The sequence below is a fragment of the Rhinopithecus bieti genome, unplaced genomic scaffold (assembly GCF_001698545.2).
Source record: "Rhinopithecus bieti isolate Rb0 unplaced genomic scaffold, ASM169854v2 scaffold_13551, whole genome shotgun sequence".
Classification (NCBI taxonomy): domain Eukaryota; kingdom Metazoa; phylum Chordata; class Mammalia; order Primates; family Cercopithecidae; genus Rhinopithecus; species Rhinopithecus bieti.
Genome location: NW_016807519.1, coordinates 148915 through 168974, shown reverse-complemented (window position 1 = coordinate 168974; position 20060 = coordinate 148915). Strand labels below are relative to the sequence as shown.

Sequence of the window (20060 nt, the reverse complement as noted above, 5' to 3'; positions counted from 1 at the left end):
ATTTTGGCTTTTGCTGCCGTTGCTTTTGGTGTTTTAGACATGAAATCTTTGCCCATGCCTATGTCCTGAATGGTACTACCTAGGTTTTCTTCTAGGGTTTTTATGGTATTAGGTCTAACCAAGACTAAACCAGGAAAAGGATATTAACAGACCTTATGAAGGATAGATTTCATCTAACCCAGAATGAAGCCAAAAACTGGCTTGAATTTTGTTTTATTTTATTTTATTTTATTTTGTTTTGTTTTAAATAATTTTGCTCTACTGTATTTTTCTGATTTATAGTTAAATGGTTAGCTCTTGTAGAAAGCCATGGTCAATAAAGGTATATTGTATGTTACAAAGGTAGTTTTGACAATATAGTTATTTCATTCTTGAGAGTATAATCTATAGGTTGAGGGCTTGAAACTATAGACTATGTAGTTTAATAACTACATACATAATACATTGTGGTTTAATAAAAAAGTCTAACTCCAAAGAGACTATGTAAGCTGGTAAAAAGTTTCTGGCTTGATTATTTTCTCCCTCTTTTCATTTCATATAGAGTATGATCAATGCATGTAGATATTAAAAGAACAGAGGCCAAAGATATGCATGAGTCTTAGAAAATTATGAACATTGATTTTTAACATACAAAATTAAATACTGATGGAGTTCACCACCTACTATCTTAAATTAAAAACACTCCATGTGCTTTACTATACTTTTGTCACATAATTTATCTTTGCTTAATCTGTCCTGAGATGACACACAGCTCTGGACTCTTAGCAAGTGCACATACCTGATTTACAACAATTGCAGTGAAATGCTACTGACTATGTGCTGAGAAAACCCTGTCTACAGATCCCAAGAGGGGCCAGGTTCAACTCTGGTAAACTAATGATATGACAGCAAAAATAGGCCAGTAAATTGGGGGTAGGTAGTCCAACTGGGGCTTGTGGAAGAGTTTTTCTAGTCCCTGTATGTAGGAAGGAATAAATATTTATCACTGGTAATCTAGAATTAGTTTACTTATACCTATCCTGGGCTGTGGAATGATAGCCTAAAATCTTGGCAACCTTTGCCCCTGTTCTCCTCCCTACGCCCACTACAAACATATGTGCTTTTGAAAAGGTGGTAATTCAATCTGGTTATATCTTCTACGATATAGTAAGAATAATCATAATATAAAGGGATAGGGGAGATTAAAGTAATAATATCACAAATAAAGTTTCAGCTATCCATAATATGTTTGAGGTAATTAGAGACTCTTGAAAAAAGAGAGAGAGAAAAGACGCATCATAGAATTTGGGATTTCTGAGGTAAGAGGTGCCCACATGTACTTTGCCAAAAGAAGGCAAAAAGATTTCAGCAAGGGATCCTGAAAAGGGAGAATACAGGGAAAAGACATCTCATCTCCATACCAACTGAAGTTATTGGCATAAAGAATATGTATTCCAAATCAGATTTTGAAAAATAGAGAAAAATAAGCCATTAGTCTAGAAAATAGAAGTCCAAAGGTACAGGGAGTTGCCTCAGTATTACCGGATTTAGAAAAGGTTGTCACATTCCAGTAGTTTCTTTAAACTAGATCATCAAGTTAATTTTGAAAATGGTAGAGAACACACTTGGGAGACCTTTTGTGTGTGTGTCTTGATTCTTCTGTTTTGCCAAGTAAGACCTTCAGTATTGCTAGTATTACCATTTCATGATTCCTGGCCTTTTTTCAGCATTCTTTCGGCATTTGTAAGTCATACCAGGAATCAAGCCTTTGAAGGTGTTGCCGTGGGTAATTTATGCTTCTCAGTAGATGGAATGTCTTCTGGCTAAGTTCTGGCTTCAGTGTCTAGGAGCTGCCAGTGCGTATACTATGATTAATAAAGATGTTTATGATTAAGCATGTATCTTTTTCTTTTCATATATTATTCATCTGTCTTCTTTATTATTTGTTTCCCATTCTAGGCAATTTAAATAGTTTTCATTATATCTCAGTTTGTCAGCCAAAAAAGCTGTGACTTCCAATTTATCTTATTCTATAGCTTTTCTTCTTTAGAATCATTATTGTATACTTTTTTGAAAACATAGCACATAACCTTTTAAAAACGCATGTGGTAGGGATATCATAGATCATTTAGTACACTGATTCTCAAAACTGGCTAATCATTTCTTTTTTTAATTTTTATTTTCTGAGACGGAGTCTCACTCTGTCGCCCAGGCTGGAGTGCAGTGGTGTGATCTCGGCCCACTGCAAGCTCCACCTCCCAGGTTCACGCCATTCTCCTGCCTCAGCCTCCTGAGTAGCTGGGACTGCAGGCGGCTGCCACCATGCCCAGCTAATTTTTTTGTATTTTTTTAGTAGAGGTGGGGTTTCATCATGTTAGCCAGGATGGTCTCAATCTCCTGACCTCATGATCTGCCCGCCTCAGCTTCTCAAAGTGCTGGGATTACAGGCGTGAGCCACTGCGCCTGGCCTACAGCAGACTTTTAATAGGAGAAAATATACCAAAACTTTAAGTGCTGGAATTATGATTTTTTCTTCTTCACAAAAATTGTAATTGCAACAACTAGCATCAAGCTCTTATAAACCAGGTACAGTCCTGAGTGTTTTACATGTATTACATTTCATTTACCCCACAAACAACCTGATGAGGTAGAAATTCTTATTATCCTTATTTACAGATGAGGAGACAAGCACAAAGAGGTTCATATGTTGCAAATTTTTTAATAATTCAGTATATTGCTTTTAAAAACAGAGCCTGGCATGGTGACTCACGCCTATAATCCTAGTGACTCAGGAGGCTGAAGCGAAAAGATCACTCCTGAGGCCAGGAGTTTGAGACAAGCCTGGGCAATATAGCGAGACCCCCATCTCTTTAAAAAAATGATAAATTAGCCAAGCATGGTGGTGCATACCTATAGTTCCAGCTACTAGAGAGGCTTAGATGGGAGGATCCCTTGACCCCAGGAGTTCAAGGCTACAGTGACCTCTGATCCACGGCACTCCAACTTGGGTGACAGAATAAGACCTCATCTCAAACAAACAAACAAACAAAAAAAACAGAAATAAAATGATAATAACCCTTTAAAGCAAGAAAATTGTACCATCTTCCTTATTAACAACTTGCAAAAACTATGACATACTATTTGTTAAGTTTTTGCCCAGGGTGATTCTGTGCTATGTTGATAAGCCTTTGAGTTCCAGTACAATCTCTTGCCTTGAGCAAATCCCTTAAAGCCTCTGAATCTGTTTCCACATATGTAAAATGACTATGCTTATACTTGTCCTGCTTCTCAGAATTGTTGAGGGGATCAAATGAAATATGTGAAAACAACTTGTAAGTCATTAAGTACCATATAAAATTAGGCAGTAATTTATTATGTAGTCAAATCTTTAAAATTTGCAGCCAGAATATTATAATTAGATGTTTACTAGATAACACATGGCATATTCATAATCAGAACATTAAAAACAAAAACATAGAAAACAAATACTTACTGAGAAAATCTAACATTGACATAAATATGGCTTCAAATTCTTTTCTGAGTCAGTGGCATAAATCAGTAGTGCTACAGCTAAAGCCAACTCCAGATTCTGAGACCTGCTATAAAACACAATGTGTGGCAAACAATATTCTTTAAATGATATTTTGCATTGCCATTTGTTAATGCTAGTTCTCACATATCTGTAAAATTAGGACTTTTAATATCAATTAAATGAAGGAGACTTTGTTTTGTTCACTGTTACATCTCCATTGCCTAGAACATTGACATATAAATGTTGAAAGAATGAATGAAATAACATTCTGACAATTGAAGAGACTTTAAGAATTGCTGTAACACATCATACATAAAAATGTTAAGCATAAATATTTGTAATATATATACTGAAATTTCTTTGACCCGCACATGTTTGGCAGATCCCTAATTTTTTCTTTCTTACTTGCTTTACTTAGGGACGTGCTTCCTTAACACAAGAGAAAGAGAAGTTTGCCCACGAACATGAAGAAATGAAGAACCTAGAAGCCATTGTTCAAGAAATAAAACCAACTGCCCTCATAGGTACACTTTTTCTCCTCCGCCTTCCTCCCCGCCCCTTATTTTGACTTGATTGGTTTTATTTACTACCAATTTTTGAGGTATAATTTAGTCTTTTTGAAATTCTACCCCTTTGAATTCAAAAAACCACACATTCGCTCAAGTGACAGTACCCTGTAGAGACCTAGATTTTTCACTTTAGTCGTGTCTTCTTTCTCTTACTGATCTGAGCTGAAGTGTGTGGTCCCCTCCTCTAACTGTCAGCCTGCTAATACCTGGCACATTCAGCACTTTTCTAGGCTTGATTACTCCAGATAGACAGTGGTTCTCAAATAAGAGGGGTTTTTGCCCTGCAGGAAACATTTGGCAATGTCTGGAAGCTTTCAGTTGTCTTAACTAGGGTCGCAGGGTTGGAAGGGGAGTAAAGGGAGGGGCTGTTGACATCTAGCCAATAGAGGCGGTGGAAGGATTCTACTAAATATCCTATAGTGCACTGCACAGCCCCTGTGACAAGGAATTATCCAGCCTAAAATGTTAATAGTGCTGAGGTTGAGAAACTCTCAGGTAGGTAAGACCCTCCTGAAAGACAGGGATCACATCTCACAAATCTTCATATTCCTTATAGCACTTAATACCGTACTTACACATTGCATGTGCACTGCAAGACTTTAAAGTGGTTTTAAAAAACTCAAAGGAATTTATGAATCTTTATGCTGTGCATATATAATTTTGATTTTTACCTTGTATTATACTCCATTCCAACAAGCTCTTGTGAAACAGATGGCAATGTTGAAAATAATGATGATAACTATAATAAAACAAGTACTTATTCCATGACAGGAACTTTACTAAGTGTTTAATATTGTTTTTACAAAATATATTCTGTCAATAATCTTATTGTTTTTCATTTCCATTATGCTAATTGCTTTATTATTCTGTTAAATTTATTTCAATGGGTGGTACTTTACTTTTGCCATTGAATCAGATGGTTGTCTTAAGTGATAGCAAAACTTAATTGCTTTATAGCCTGACAGACTGAAATGTACTCATAGAATTGCTTATAAAGAAAGTATACATACTGGATACAAATTTCCAAGGGATTGGTCACTAACTCAATGTATTATAGGAGCCAAATCTTATCTTTAATTTTTAATAGGTATTTGTAGATTTGTGACCCTAAGGATTGTAAGGATTGTTGGCATTAACAAACACACCTCTTTTTGTCACTAAAATACAAATAGTCTATACAGCATTTTGTTTAGGATCTATTAGAAAATGACATGACAGATATCATTGATTTGGGGCATGGTCTTCTTGTGTCAATTAACCAATGATAATGTTAATCACCAGCTTCATTTTTCTTCATTAGGAGTTGCTGCAATTGGTGGTGCATTCTCAGAACGAATTCTCAAAGACATGGCTGCCTTCAATGAACGGCCTATTATTTTTGCTTTGAGTAATCCAACTAGCAAAGCAGAATGTTCTGCAGAGCAGTGCTACAGAATAACCAAGGTAAAGTAAAACTATAACTGATACTTGAATAATCACATTTGTATTCATTATAGGGAGGCCTAGGATATCTCAGGTGCTTACTGTTTAAGTTTAAAAATTATACAAGAAAAGCACACAGATCAGAGGCATAAGAACTATTTCCTTTTCTAGAATGTCTTCTTCAACAAAATAAAATACATATTTTAATGTTTTATTGATAATTTCCCATAAGCGATTTGGAAATATCTAAGATTTACACATAAAAGTTAAATAGAAAGGAAGAAGCTTGGTTCTAGAGGCTTATTAAAATAGCTTTTAACTAGCTATTCCCAAACACTGAAGCATACAATGTAAAACCACAACCTTATTTTTGCTTTGCTAAATCCTGGGTTTGGGTTTTGGAACTATGGGTGGAACATTTGGACAACTATCTTGACATCCAGCCAGATTGGGATAGGCATCCTCAATGCTTCAATATTTTACTATGATTTATTTTATACCATGTTTGTACTAATATATATTGGGTTGATATGCTGAAAGGAGCCTTTTTCCCTTAAAAGACTTTAAAATATCATTACCACAAAATAGAGGTTGAGTCATATCTATCTAAAATGTTTATTTTGGAAATAAATCCAAAATGAACTAGAGAGGTAATCATGAAAGCTATGTCACTCTGCACTAACTGGAACTTAATGGCTCTATTTTAATCATATATCCTTAAATGCTCAATACTAGAATTAATGATTTTTTTTTTTGGCAAGGAGCCACTCCGTTATTTATCTCTCTTATTTGGGATGGCATCAGTGTTCTCACTAATTTTAATTTTTATCTCATCTCTAGATTGGGGAATTTGCCCTACATTATTCAGTAGTCCTTAAATCCTTAAAGGAAAAAAAAAAGTCCTTTGAGCAACAACAAAATTTTAGCATCATGGCTTGCACATACGTGGCATATAATAAACAAGTATTTAATTAATTATTTTGTCTTAATATCTCTCAACAGGCCTCAAGGGTTAAGAGACTTATCTGTAATACACATAAACAAAATTAGCCAAATTTATGTAGTTGTGTTTTAAACTTTGAATGTGTCTGATATAAATGTAGGCTTCAAGTCTTTCTTATCATCTTGCCTAATATTCTATGTTTTTCTACATAAAACATTGAAAGTTATTTTGAGGATGAAAATTTAGACACTGGTTTGGCTAAAGGATTGGAGAAAAAGGAAAGGTCTGCCTGTTGCTGGATGTGAGTTTCTGCTACTGCAGGCACAGGTGAAGATAGGAAAGGTTAAATTACAATATACGAAAAGACTATTGAACCATAAAAATATAATCCGAAAATGGTATGGGGAGATTTCCTTCACCATGTTAATAACATATATATGAGAATATTTAGCTAGCTACAGTACTATCATTTATTTAATGACATTTCTCCTTAAAATATGGTGATTATAGAAAGGCAGGAAGAGTGGGAGTGAAGGAGGAGGGGGAGATATATAATGTTACAGGCGTCTTTCTCAAATATAATTTTTCGAAACCTTTCTATATGAAGTAATAATTTAGCTACATTAGAAAGTGGTTTATAACAAAATATTTTATCTGCTAAAGAGCTTAAGGTATCAGATTTGTCTGAAAACAAAACCAAATTCTGTGCAAAACATAACAGTGTCTTATAAACAGGTAGATGAGAATTTCTGTTTTTCTGCCTCATCTATTTTCATCTTTTATATCTCAAAGAAGGTTGAATTTTTATGTTATACAACTTTAAGAACAACTAAAAGGTATATTATGACATTTGCTAAAAACAGGTTAATATTAATATCATTATTTAGACTCTAGATCCAAGAGATATGAAAGTTAAAACCCATTGTGTCATCATTTAAACTATGCCTTGGGGAGTTGATGCTTTAGACTTTTCAAATAGATTTCTTAGACTGTGACGCTTTATTTGTTGAGGGTTTCCAATTCCTACTTTGAAGCCTAAATACTCTCAACTAGATGTCCACTCTCACCATCACAGATAAATGTTGTTTTGATTAGCAATATGAAATGCGGCACCTAACAGGCCCTCAGTTAATGACTTTTCTTTTTTTTTTTTTTTTTGAGATGGAGTCTCACTCTGTCACCCAGGCTGGAGTGCAATGGCATGATCTCGGCTCACTGCAGCCTCCGCCTCCCAGGTTCAAGCGATTCTCCTGCCTCACCCTCCTGAGTAGCTGGGATTACAGGCGCTCACCATCAAACCCCACTAATTTTTGTATTCTTAGTAGAGATGGGGTTTCTCCATGTTGGCCAGGCTGGTCTCCCAACTCCTGACCTCAAGTGATCCGCCCCCCTTGGCCTCCCAAAGTGCTGGGATTACAGGCGTGAGCCACCATGCCCATCCAACTTAATGCCTTTTTAAAGCAAGCAATAAATGAGATTCTTCAAAACAATTATGACAAAATATTAGTAGTAGGCAAAATGAAGACAATTGTTGAAAAATACTGATAACTTAATCTTCCACTTCCTTGCCAGTTCTACTCTTGCTAATGAGTTTGTTTTCTATGTGATTTTCCACATAACTCTTTATTTTATTTTTTGAGCTGGAGTCTTGCTTTGTTGCCCAGGCTGGAGTGCAGTGGTGTGAGCTCACTGCAACCTCTGCCTCCTGAGTTCAAGCGATTCTCCTGCCTCAGCCTCTCGAGGAGCTGGGCTTACAGGCACCCACCACCACTCCCCAGCTACTTTTTGTAGTTTTAGTAGAGATGTTGGCCAGGCTGGTCTCAAACTCCTGACTTCAAGTGATCTGTCCCTGTCGGCCTCCCAAAGTCCTGGGATTACAGGCATGAGCCACTGTGCCCAGCCCACATAACTCTTTACAATATAGAAATATGTATGATTTTCCCAGTTTTTATTTTGGAAATGTGTTGATTCCTAAATCCCAACCTAAAATATCATTATTTTCAGTACTTAAATATTAGCCCATCATTTTTTATCTTCAGATGTCTATCACTGGAAGCCTATATAAAAATGGTTGGTGAGCCTATGGGTGGAACCACTGCAGAGAATAGAGTGATAGTCTTAGGGCATACTGTACTTTGCATGCTCCTCCTGGATGTAAAGAGTAAGACAGAGAATAGTAATAATCACCCATTCCAGAACTGGTTGTACAACATCACAAAAGCTTGTCCAGACTTATTAGCAAGTTAATAAAAAACTAGACTTCTTTCTAAGTAGTTATAATTTAGGCTGTGGGATAGTTCTGTTATGATACATTTGTTTTAAAATATTCCGCTCTTTTAAAAGTGAGTTGTATGTGTCTTTGTTGTAGGGACGTGCAATTTTTGCCAGTGGCAGTCCTTTTGATCCAGTCACTCTTCCAAATGGACAGACCCTATATCCTGGCCAAGGCAACAATTCCTATGTGTTCCCTGGAGTTGCTCTTGGTGTTGTGGCGTGCGGATTGAGGCACATCACAGATAAGATTTTCCTCACTACTGCTGAGGTATTGTAAAATCCTCTAAGTTTACCAAGGGTTTAAAATACCAAGTGTGCTCAGCCTAGGTTGTCTAATGTTTTATTTATCTAGCATCTCAACTTACTCTCTGAAAGAAGTAAAGTGTGAAGAAGAGAAAATTTTTCCCAGTGGAGAATAAGGGGTGGGTAGCATGTTCATACTGACTCACAAACGAAAGGTTCTTCTTCAGTAGACATTAGAAAATTGTGTTTTGATTTCTTAAGAGGAACATTTTGTGTCTTCACACATCAGATCAAGTTCTGTGACAGTGATGAGACAATTAAAAATATTGTTTCCAGGGCTGGGTGTGGTGGCTCATGCCCGTAATCCCAGCACTCTGGGAGGCTGAGGCAGGTGGATCACTTGAGCCCAGGAGTTCTAGGCCAGCTTGGCCAACATGGTGAAACTTCATCTCTACTAAAAATACAAACATTAGCCGGGCGTGGTGGTGCATGCCTGTGATCCCCCGACTCAAGAGGCTGAGGCAGGGGAACTGCTTGAACCCAGGAGACAGAGGTTGCAGTGAGCTGAGATCAAGCTACTGCACTGCATCCTGGCCTACAGAGCTAGACTGTTACCTAAAAAAAGCAAAAAAAAGAATTGTTTCCAAATGATGATTAAGTGGTAAGTATTTCCCTGTTGAGAACAGTGCTTAATAATGAATGGCATTTTGAAGGTTTAAAGTGAAAGTCTGATGTGGTATAGTGAACATGTTTATCACTCAGGGTTCAGTACAGGAAACAGAAACCACCCTAGTATTTAAGCAGAAGTTAAATCAAAATAGGAAATTAGTTGTTTATAAAATCATTAAAAGAGTAGGAGAAGTGAGCTTTGTCTGGGCCTTGAGGAAAGATTCTCAGAACATCACAAAGCAGGCCCACTGGGGAATCTTGTACTGTCATGAACTGTGAAAGATCTGAGATTTTACTCTACTTGCAAGCTAACAAGTTAGCCACAATTTCATAGATATTGACAGAAGACATGAAACTTTTAGGTCAGAGACAAAGGACTTTGATACTTCCTGGCACAATAGATATCATGAGCTGTATGTTCCTATCAGCTTCCCTCCCCATCCCAAGCCTCAGCAGGATGATACAGGGATTGGGCATATATTTGTAATCATGAGCTTTTGGTAATCAGAATGTTCATCAGGTTGATATCATATTTTCAGATTTGAACAGGTTACCATTTGTGGATGAGAAACTTGAGTGAATTCCTCCTCTTACGATTAAACCTTTGCAGCTGAACTGATCCAATGAACTTGATTGATATTCAAATATTTTTATCCTGCAAATATTTTTTCCATTGTGAAAAGGAACCCCAAGAATGTAGACAAAGATTCTTATGTTACTGATGTGATCTAAAGGAACATAATATTGGTGGCTAGCGCCTGGCGTCATTCTATGAGAACAGATGCTTGGAAGCAACAATGTTTTCCTGTCGTTTTCTTCACTGTATTAAAAAGCGTTCCAGCTGATGTCTCAGGTTTTCTTTAACTCAGAAAATGTTGGTAAACATAAATGGATGTCTAATTACTAAGAGAGCCTGTAAAAGTTGTTTTTGCATTAAGGAAGATGTAATCATTGTCTTTTAGAATAGCCACATCAGAGTTTTGGTTACTTGGAGTAGGCAGTGTTTTCTTTCCTAAATAACTCTAGCACCCTCTAGTGACAAATTCCATGAAAAATATTTTCAATTTACTCTCCAAGAAAAGTAATAATCACTACCCAAAAACAGTTTGAAGGAAAAAAAAATGTGGTGTTGTCAACATACCACATCACTAATTCTTATCATAGCTAGTGATCTCTCTGGCTGTATCTTTTGGCCTTTCTACTGGTTTTCTCTTAGGCTTCAACACAATATTCTGTTTTTATATCATCTCAATTATGTCCCCATTCATTATTTTCTTTGTTTCCTTTTCATCTCCCTTTTAAGTAAGAGGTTTTTTTCTAGCATTCATTTTTTGTTACCAGTTTTTTCTTTTCTTTTTCTTACGCTTTTGAAGATCTCATTCATTCATTTATTTCTATTATCTTCATTCTAGTAGTGGCCAAATCTGTGTATCTCTATTCTCATCTTTTTCCATATCTCCAGTTGCCTGTTGGGTAATTCCACAGACACGCCCTACTGTGTCCTTAAACACAACATTATGAAAGCCTTACTTATCTTTCCTCACTCCCAGCATTAACATTTTTATTAGTGATACCCCCTTTCCAAGCAGGCAGCAAAGCTTAGAAGCTTGACATTCTTTCCATTCTCCCTCATCCCATAGCCTTCAAACACACCATGCATATGTATGCCTGTGTAACTGCTTTATCTCTTATCCTGCCTGGAAAGACCTGAGAATTATTCTCCAATGAGCTAAGCTCGTCCTTTACGGTACTGCTTAAATCCCACCACATCCTGGGATCTTTTTGTGACAAGTCTAGCTCATCTTGATCTTTCTCCTTAGTCATGGCTGTCTTTATTACACACTTTGACATTTAAATTTATTTCTGGTTATGATACATTTGTGAGAGCTCCCTATTGTAAACGATTAGGTGTTGCCTTTATAACTAAATTGTAGTTTTTTTTGTTTTTTTTTTTTTTTTTCTTTTGAGACGGAGTCTCCCTCTGTCACCAGGCTGGAGTGCAGTGGTGTGATCTTGGCCCACTGCAACCTCCAACTCCCTGGTTCAAGCAATTCTCCTGCCTCAGCCTCCCAAGTATCTGGGATTAAAGGCACATGCCACCACACCCAGCTAATGTTTGTATTTTTAGTAGAGATGGGGTTTCACCATGTTGGCCAGACTGGTCTCGATCTCTTGACCTTGTGATCTGCCTGTCTCGGCCTCCCACAGTGCTGGGATTACAGGCATGAGCCACCGTGCCCAGCCTGTAGATTATCTTTTTTAAAGATAGAGAGTCTTCCATATACTTCTTTTAAAACTTCAGTAGCATCTAGCACAATGCTAGGCACAAAGCAGAAAATTAGTAAATACTTTCTGAATAGGATTAAATAGAACTACTCATGTATCTTAGCAAGAAGAATAAATACAATACCACAGACATTCACTACCAGATGGCCCCCAAAAGAAGAAAAGTACTTCTTGTCTAGATTATATTTTGTAGTTAACAAGAGTAATATGTAGGAGATATATCTGAATTTTTTGTTTTGCAGCCACAAATTTAATAACTGTTAGAATTATTGTCAAAATACTAGTTGGATCTCTTATGGAACTGGAAATGTCATGGGTTAGTACCAATCTCAAAGAATATTTCTGGACATTTTTATATCATGAAGAGATTTTTGGCTTTCCTGGCACTGTAGACGGTCTTCTGGACCTCTGGTGATCAGCCCTCCTGTCCCTGTGTGGTCTATAGTATATCCTGGGAATAGACTCCTCACCTCCTGTTCACACCTGGGAGACAAATCTCAGCCTCCTATCTTCACACCACTCCTCCTGAATCATGGGCTGGTATCTTCTCATCTGCCCTGCTCCACTCCTTTCTGATATCTTCTCAGAGGACCCTTTAGATAATCATCATGGAAAATAGTATCTAGAGGAACCTTTTCCTTGCTTAAGATAATTGGAAATCCAACTGCCATAACAATGTTAGAACAAAATAGAGAGAGATTATTTTAAATTAGCCACAATGTCATTAGAGACAACCAAAGCACATCAAAGGCAGCAAAGTTTTTAAATAAATGATTTAATTAATGAGAGCCAGGCTAGGACTCTTGTATGCCCCCTCCTTTTTCCCCTAGAATCAATTCCTTACATTTAGTGCATCTCCCCATGGTCACCTGTTTGCTACTTGATTTTGTTTCACAATTCTTTGGCTCCTTCTTTGTTTGACAGTCACACATGGAGAGTAAGGATTCAGAATGATTCTTCTTTACTCAGCTATCCTGTGACTGTCTTCAATCTCTTTAAAATAACATTTGTGTGGCATCCTAGAGAAGAAGCAATGACATTGAATGCCAGCAGTGTGCAGGTGGTTATGGGTGGAATACACATATTATGTCATATAAATAGTTGAAACAACTTGAAGTTGATTCATTATAGAACTTGCCCCCAAATCAAATAGCTAACAATCAATACACTGTAGAACCAGATCTGACACCAAAAGTTATTTTGCTTCCATTTGGCTATGTGGGCTGCCTATTGGTTCTGTTTTAAAACAAAATAAGTGGCCAGGCATGGTGGCTCACGTCTGTAATCCCAGCAATTTGGAAGGCCGAGGCAGGTGGATCGCTTGAGCTCAGGAGTTTGAGACCAGCCTGGCCAACACGGTGAAACCCTGTCTCTGCTAAAAAATACACACACACACACACACAAATAAATAAATAAAAAATAAAATTAGCTGGGCATGATGGCACACCCCTGTAGTCTCAGCTACTCAGGAGTCTGAGGCGGAGAATCACCCAAGCCCAGGGAGATGGAGGGTTGCAGTGAGCCAAAACCGTGCCATTGCACTAGGCAATCTGAGTGAGAGCCTGTTTCACATACATATATACATGCGTAAAACAAAATAGCTAAGTTTCATTGAATACTTTTCTGACAGACACTGTGGTAAATTATTTGCTGGCATTTATTTCATTTAATCCTTATGAATTAGGAACTATTATTAGTCCTATATTACTGATGATAAAACCGAGGCCTAAAAAGGTTAATTAATTTGCCCAAATGCAAACAGATAGTAATTGATGGAATTAGAATTCAAACATAGGTCTACCTCACACCAGAGCCTGAGCCTTCAACCACCATGCTCTGACATCTTTTTAACATTGTGCTGTTCATTTTTTTCTATCCAATTAAATAACAATACCTGACACCCAGAAAAGTTATTGCTTTACCATCTAAGAAATTGTTATTTAAATCTGCCACATCTCCTTTGCAGAACAAGAATTAACAAAAATGTTTAAAAGTTTCAATGCAGTGGAGCAATTAACATAAAATGGTTTTATTTTGCCCCAGTCATTGTTTTAAATCATTCTCCACCAACTCTCCCTCTTGTTTCTCTTAGTGACATTTTGGTAAGAGCCCATAACTTTCAGTTCACTCATTCTTTTAATATTCTTTTAATTAAATACCTAACATATGCTAGGCATTATTCTGAGTGCTGGGAATACATCAGTGAACAATAATTAAACATCTCTGCAGTTCAAAATGTTATATCCAATTCAAATGTCATGTGTTCTCCTGGCAGTAGGAGAGACCTGCAGTAGCAGGTAGAGAAAACCCATCTGTTCTTTCACTCTTTCTCTGATGCTAGCACTTTGAGCAATTTGTGGGGAAATGTTTGGCTCGACTCTGAGAAACCTCCTCCCTCTTTTTGTTAAAGCCTACTTCTTCAAATGTGTTGGAGACAAGAAGGAAGAGCATGGAAAAGAGCAAACATCTCTTTTATTAACTCAATTATTAACTCCTCTAATCCTCTCTTGCAAGGTCCAAATCTGGCCCTCTGATGTAGGATGTCTGGCTTCAGCTTAGCTTCCTTACACTTCTTCAGGTCTCCAGGGATGCAAGGGCCACCTCTGCTGTGGCCACTTGACCTTGGAAACTCATGTACCCATACCAGATCCACTGATGGGAATGCATACAGCTTACAGCCACCCTGTCTGTCTGGCTCTCCCTTTCCCCTTCTCTTCTCTGCTTAAGTACACATATCTATAACTGCTCAAGCTGACTAGGGGAACACAATGCCCCCAAGTCTTTCCTTGAGGACACCATAAGCCTTTAAGAAGGAGTAGCATGCACCAAGAAGAGGGGAGGAAAAAGCCACTACATTACCCAGTAGGCCAAACCATGGTTCCAGCAAATTTCCCTGCCTCTCACCAGTTCAGTCTTCTGGAAGGGGATGGCTGTGGTTGTGGGGTTGGCAGGGCTGATTCCACTTCTGAGCTAGATGGCAAGCCCCACTTATTTGGTGACTTCTTGATAGTGTGGAATAGTTAACGTCTCTTTGTCCTAAAGTTTGGGACCCTCACCACTTCTAGGGCAAACATCCTGTTAAAAAGGCAAGAAATTAATGAGTTAAATGATGCGTTTATTATAAAATTATGGTCAACACCCTACAATCATATGTTATAATATTTTGTATAATATATAGAGCAATACTAATCAAACAAATAGTTATACTAGTAACTTTTCCTCCCTCTCCCTTCCCCCATCTTACCTCTGCCTAATTGTCCCTGGTCAGAAGTCCTTAGTCACTGACAGGATTTAACTCCAAACTCCTTTTTTGGCATTGATAATGCTCCAGTCCTTATTTCTGTACCCAGACCCTCTGCTCCCCCAGTACAGCACACTTGGGTGTGCTGAGTCCAGCTCACACACGTCTCTGCCTTTGGTCTGACTCTGTTTTTTTTTTTTTTGTCTGGAATGCCTACTCACTTTCTGTTTGTCTAACTCCAGGCTTTCTTGTAGGTTTGCCTTTCAAGCCACTGTGCACTATGAGGCCTTCCAGAACTGCTCTTCCTCGGGATTTCTTAGCACCAATATTTCACCTTTAGCTTAAGCCGTCTTCTCTTTCAGCGTTCTCTTTTTCTTCCCATACTCTGTTTCACTAAATTATACATCTCTCAAGGACAATAATACTTTTTTTTAGCTTCTCTGTAGTATTATGCTTGTTCAGTTCATATATATTTGCTGATGGCAAAAAAATAATATTTTGGAAATAATTTCATGATTTAAAATCTAAAAGATATTAAGATATACTGAAAATAAATATTTGATTATTTAAAATGTTACAAAAGAGGAAGGTTTCATACTCCCTCTCTACATCCACATTTTCATGGAACAAAGGCCCAGGTATAAACTGATTTAGATTTGCCCCCATCTAGAAATTTAATCAAAGTCTTAGAACTGGAGCGAACATCAGGGTTACTGAGTCTCCTTCTCTGCCTTAGGGTTCAATACAAAATTTAACACTGTTTGATTTGGAACTAGGGAATGGTTTGAGGACAGCAAATATTGAGGCTAATTAGGTGATTTAGATAATCCAGAGTCTGTAAAATTAAAATCCTACTTGTAGTGAGACTCTGAACTAGCTTTCTCAGTCTTGTGCTCTACCTCCTGCACAAGAATATGACTCAGAGCTGGGAGTAATGGTATGCTCAACCTGGGATAGCTGTCCTCCTCTGCTTTTAAGGATCCATTTTCATTACTCTATCATCTGCCTCTTTCTTTCTTTTCTTTTCCCTTGTTCCCCTAATGTATCAATTGGAAAGTATCTAGCATTTCATGGTACAATAGAAAACGAAGTGGACTAAAAGGAAACCTAGATTCTATTCCCATCTTTTTCACCAATTGTGTGATCTCAACCACCACCACACCTCTCTGGGCTTAGTTTGTTTGCTGATAGAAGTGGGGACAAAATTAGGTAATCATATTAATGTAACTGGTTTTTATATGGACCATTATATGTAATCATTTATTTTGTTGTTTGCATACCTGCCACATTGTATCGTGTGAAGTATCAACACTTTTTTTCTTTCTTTTTTTTCATAAGGTTATAGCTCAGCAAGTGTCAAATAAACACCTGGAAGAGGGTCGGCTTTATCCTCCTTTGAATACCATTAGAGATGTTTCTCTGAAAATTGCAGAAAAGGTAAAACCACTCTTATTCAAGCTTCATTATTTTTCCTTCCTTCTCTTGCTAAATATGCATTTTAAATATTAAAATCTGCTTCCTTGAAATGTATATCTGTATCACCTCACTATGTCAGAAGTCAGAGAAATGAGGCACACTGACACGGTAGAACTTAGGAGCTACATTTGCTCCTCAGAGAATAATGGAAGTATTTAGCTGAATAATTAATTTTCCTCTCTACCATTATTTTTTCTCCTAAAATTTAAATAATTCATTAGGGGTTTCTGTCAGCCAGATTTCTCCCACTTCACCTTTTTAAAGTTATTCTTTTCTATATCACATTAGTCATAATTACCAAAATATTACAGATATGGTAGAGTAACATTTAGACCTTGAACCACCATCCATATCCATGTCACTATGATATATGGCATCATAAATGACAGATCACAACTGATAATACTGGGCGGAAGGCAAAATAAAGAGGGCAAAGAACTTGAAAGCCGTTGGGGTGGCAGATGAGCTGCTGAAGGAGTTAGCCAAGAAGAACCCAAAGACAGAAATTTTCTGTAACTAAACTGGAAGATAAGTGAACTTTTTTTTTTTTTACAGTGTAATTGTATTAGTTTTCTTGGGCTGGGATAACTACATACCACTGTTATGTAGTAACTGTTCTTAAGTATTTAAGCCACAGACTGTGAGGCTTAAACAACAGAAAACTATTTTCTCATAATTCTGGGAGCTGGAAGTCTAAGAAAAAGATGTCCGCAGGTTTGGTTTCCTCTGAGGCCTCCCTCCTTGGCCGGCAGATGGCTGCCCTCTTTCTGTGTCCCCGTGTGGCCTTTTCTCTGTGTGTGTACACCCTTGTGTGTCCACATTTCCCCTTCTCATAAGGACACCTGTCAAACTGGATTATAGACCATTCTAATGGTCTCATTTTAACTTAATAATCTCCTTAAAGGTCCTATTTCTAAATACACTCACTTTCTAAATACTAGTGGTTAGGGCTTCAACAATGAATTTGGGGTGGGGGGAACACAATTTAGCCATGACAGTAGTTATATGTTTAAATTGGTGTTTCTCTACCTCAGTGTTGTGGACATTTTGGGTCAGTAAGTGTCATGGGGCTGTCCTGGGCATTGTACAGTCTTTAGCAGCATTCCTGGCCTCTGCCCACTAGATGTCAGTAGCATCTGCTCAGTTGTATCAACCAAAGCTGTTTCCAGACATTGCCAGGCATCCCCTTGGGGGTCAAATTGCTCAGGATTGAAAATCACTAGCTTAAGCTATTAGCAAGTTATCTGAACAACACCATTTAAGAGTCACATATCATTATTTATCTTGTTGACTGAAGGTAGAGTCTTAAAAAAAGAAGTAATTCTCCAAAAACCTTTACATAATAATCTGCTTGGTTATCTATTTATGAAAAAGTATGTTCATATATTCTACTAATATGTATCTGCTAGTTTTTAAGAAGTTTAAATTATTAATATATTGAATAGCATATCATCATTTTAAGTTCATTTTGGAGATTTAAATGCAAAGGAGTTAGCTTATGATTAGAGGAGAATAAAAGCAGGGGACAGCAAGGGAGTGCCAAAAGATTCGGATATCACACCTAGAATAATGGAAGAATACAGAGTGCATACACAGAAATTGGGAAATTAGAACAAAGAACCAACCAACTTCAGAGAGGAAGATCATGTAAGTGGACTGCAAGTTTGAGGTATCAATGGCACATTCAAATGTACCATTTTATCAAGTAGATAGAAATGATTGAAACTTAAAGAAAGGCTAGATAAAAGACCTGGGCATCTTCTGCATGTGGTAACTGGTGAATGTCTAGGAGTGGGTGGAGGTGCCAAGACAGCAAGTATGGAAAGGAAAGAAAAATGAGGATAGAATATAATGTATTATTCTGTCTGGAAGACAGAAGAAAGATGCCAGTTAAGAAGAGAAGTGGTCAGGATTTTAAGAAGAGACTCCAAACTGAGCATGTCAAGAATTAGGAAAGAGACAACTTCAGAATGGGAGTGGAAATTGTGACCAACACAGCCAAATCCTGGAGAGAAAAACAGATGCAGACTTTTATTTGGTACTTAACAAGTTATCAGAGACTTTTAGAAAAGAAATTTCAAGATGTAGAAGAGGTTTGGAAGTCAGAGAATTAGGAAAGCAATAAAAGACAAGCCGCTCTGTCAGAGAGTTTGGCATTGACAGGACAGAGAAAGTGAAGATTTCACTGAGAGACGGGGTTATTCCTATGGTATATCTGGGAGCAGAAAGAGGAGATGAATTTCCACATAGTCTATGTCAGTAATGAAACAATGTGTTTTATTATAAAATTAACATAGCCATTTTAAACAGGCCCAAGGGATCCTTTTGGGGTGATGAAAATATTCTAAAACTGAATGTGGTGATATGGTTGCACAGCTCAGTAAATGTACAAAAATAATTTAGTTGTACACTTAAAATGCTTGAATTTTGTGTGAATTATATCTCAATAAATCTGTTTAAAAAGTAATAATACCACATTATAGGCACTTTGGAAAACAAATAGAGAAAAGGAAAATAATCAATATCCTATTTTTCTAATATAAGCATTAGTTTTTTCCTGTGTTTGTTTTGTGTCTTTCATTTGTTGATTTTCTAACATTATTATAATTATGAAGTATACATAGTTTCCTGCTTTTTCATAGACATTTCATAATACAGCACGGTATTCATAACCTTAATTGTTCATAAATGCATAGTTTTACATCGAGATGAGATACTTAATCATTCTGATATTTTTTTAAATCAGACTTATCAAAATAAGTCAGTCATATAAATATTATTTTAAGAACTGGTGTGAATTAGACTGGGCATGGTGGCTCACACCTGTAATCCCGGCACTTCGGGAGGCCAAGGCAGGTGGATCACCTCAGGTTAGGACTTTGAGACCAGCCTGGCCAACATGGCGAACCCCTTCTCTTCTAAAAAAGTACAAAAATTAGCCAGGTGTAGTGGCGGGAGCCTGTTATCCCAACTACTTGGGAGGCTGAGGCAAGAGAATCGCTTGGGTTTTTTTTGTTTTGTTTTGTTTTGTTTTGTTTTGTTTTGTTTTGTTTTGTTTTGAGATGGAGTTTCACTCTTGTTGCCCAGGCTGGAGTACAATGGTGTGATCTTGGCTCACGGCAAACTCTGCCTCCTGGGTTCAAGTTATTCTCCTGCCTCAGCCTCCCAAGTAGCTGGGGTTACAGGCATGCACCACCATGCCTGACTAATTTTGTATTTTTAGTAGAGATGGGGTTTCTCCATGTTGGTCAGGCTGGTCTTGACCTTCTGACCTCAGGTGATCCACCTGCCTCAGCCTCCCAAAGTGCTGGGATTACAGGCATGAGCCACTGCGCCCAGCCGGAGAATCGCTTGAACCTGGGAGATGGAGGTTGCAGTGAGCTGAGATCGTGCCACTGCACTCCAATCTGGGTGACAGAGTAAGAC

The 20060-nt window shown here is 37.5% G+C and overlaps 1 protein-coding gene and 1 long non-coding RNA gene across 2 annotated transcripts in view; one reads left to right on the top strand and one right to left on the bottom strand.

Annotated features, from left to right (window-relative positions):
- The window catches only part of ME1 (malic enzyme 1), a 244814-nt gene that overhangs the window by 219281 nt on the left and 5473 nt on the right, over window positions 1–20060 (top strand). The window contains 4 exon segments of the mRNA XM_017882627.1: window positions 3930–4035; window positions 5381–5523; window positions 8814–8987; window positions 16497–16595. Coding sequence (XP_017738116.1) covers window positions 3930–4035; window positions 5381–5523; window positions 8814–8987; window positions 16497–16595 — 522 coding nt within the window.
- LOC108536121 (uncharacterized) lies at window positions 12806–16531 on the bottom strand. Its single transcript, XR_001887423.1, has 4 exons — window positions 16439–16531; window positions 15380–15634; window positions 14822–14992; window positions 12806–12936 (listed from the first exon to the last, which is right to left on the bottom strand). It is a non-coding gene; the product is annotated as an uncharacterized LOC108536121 (long non-coding RNA).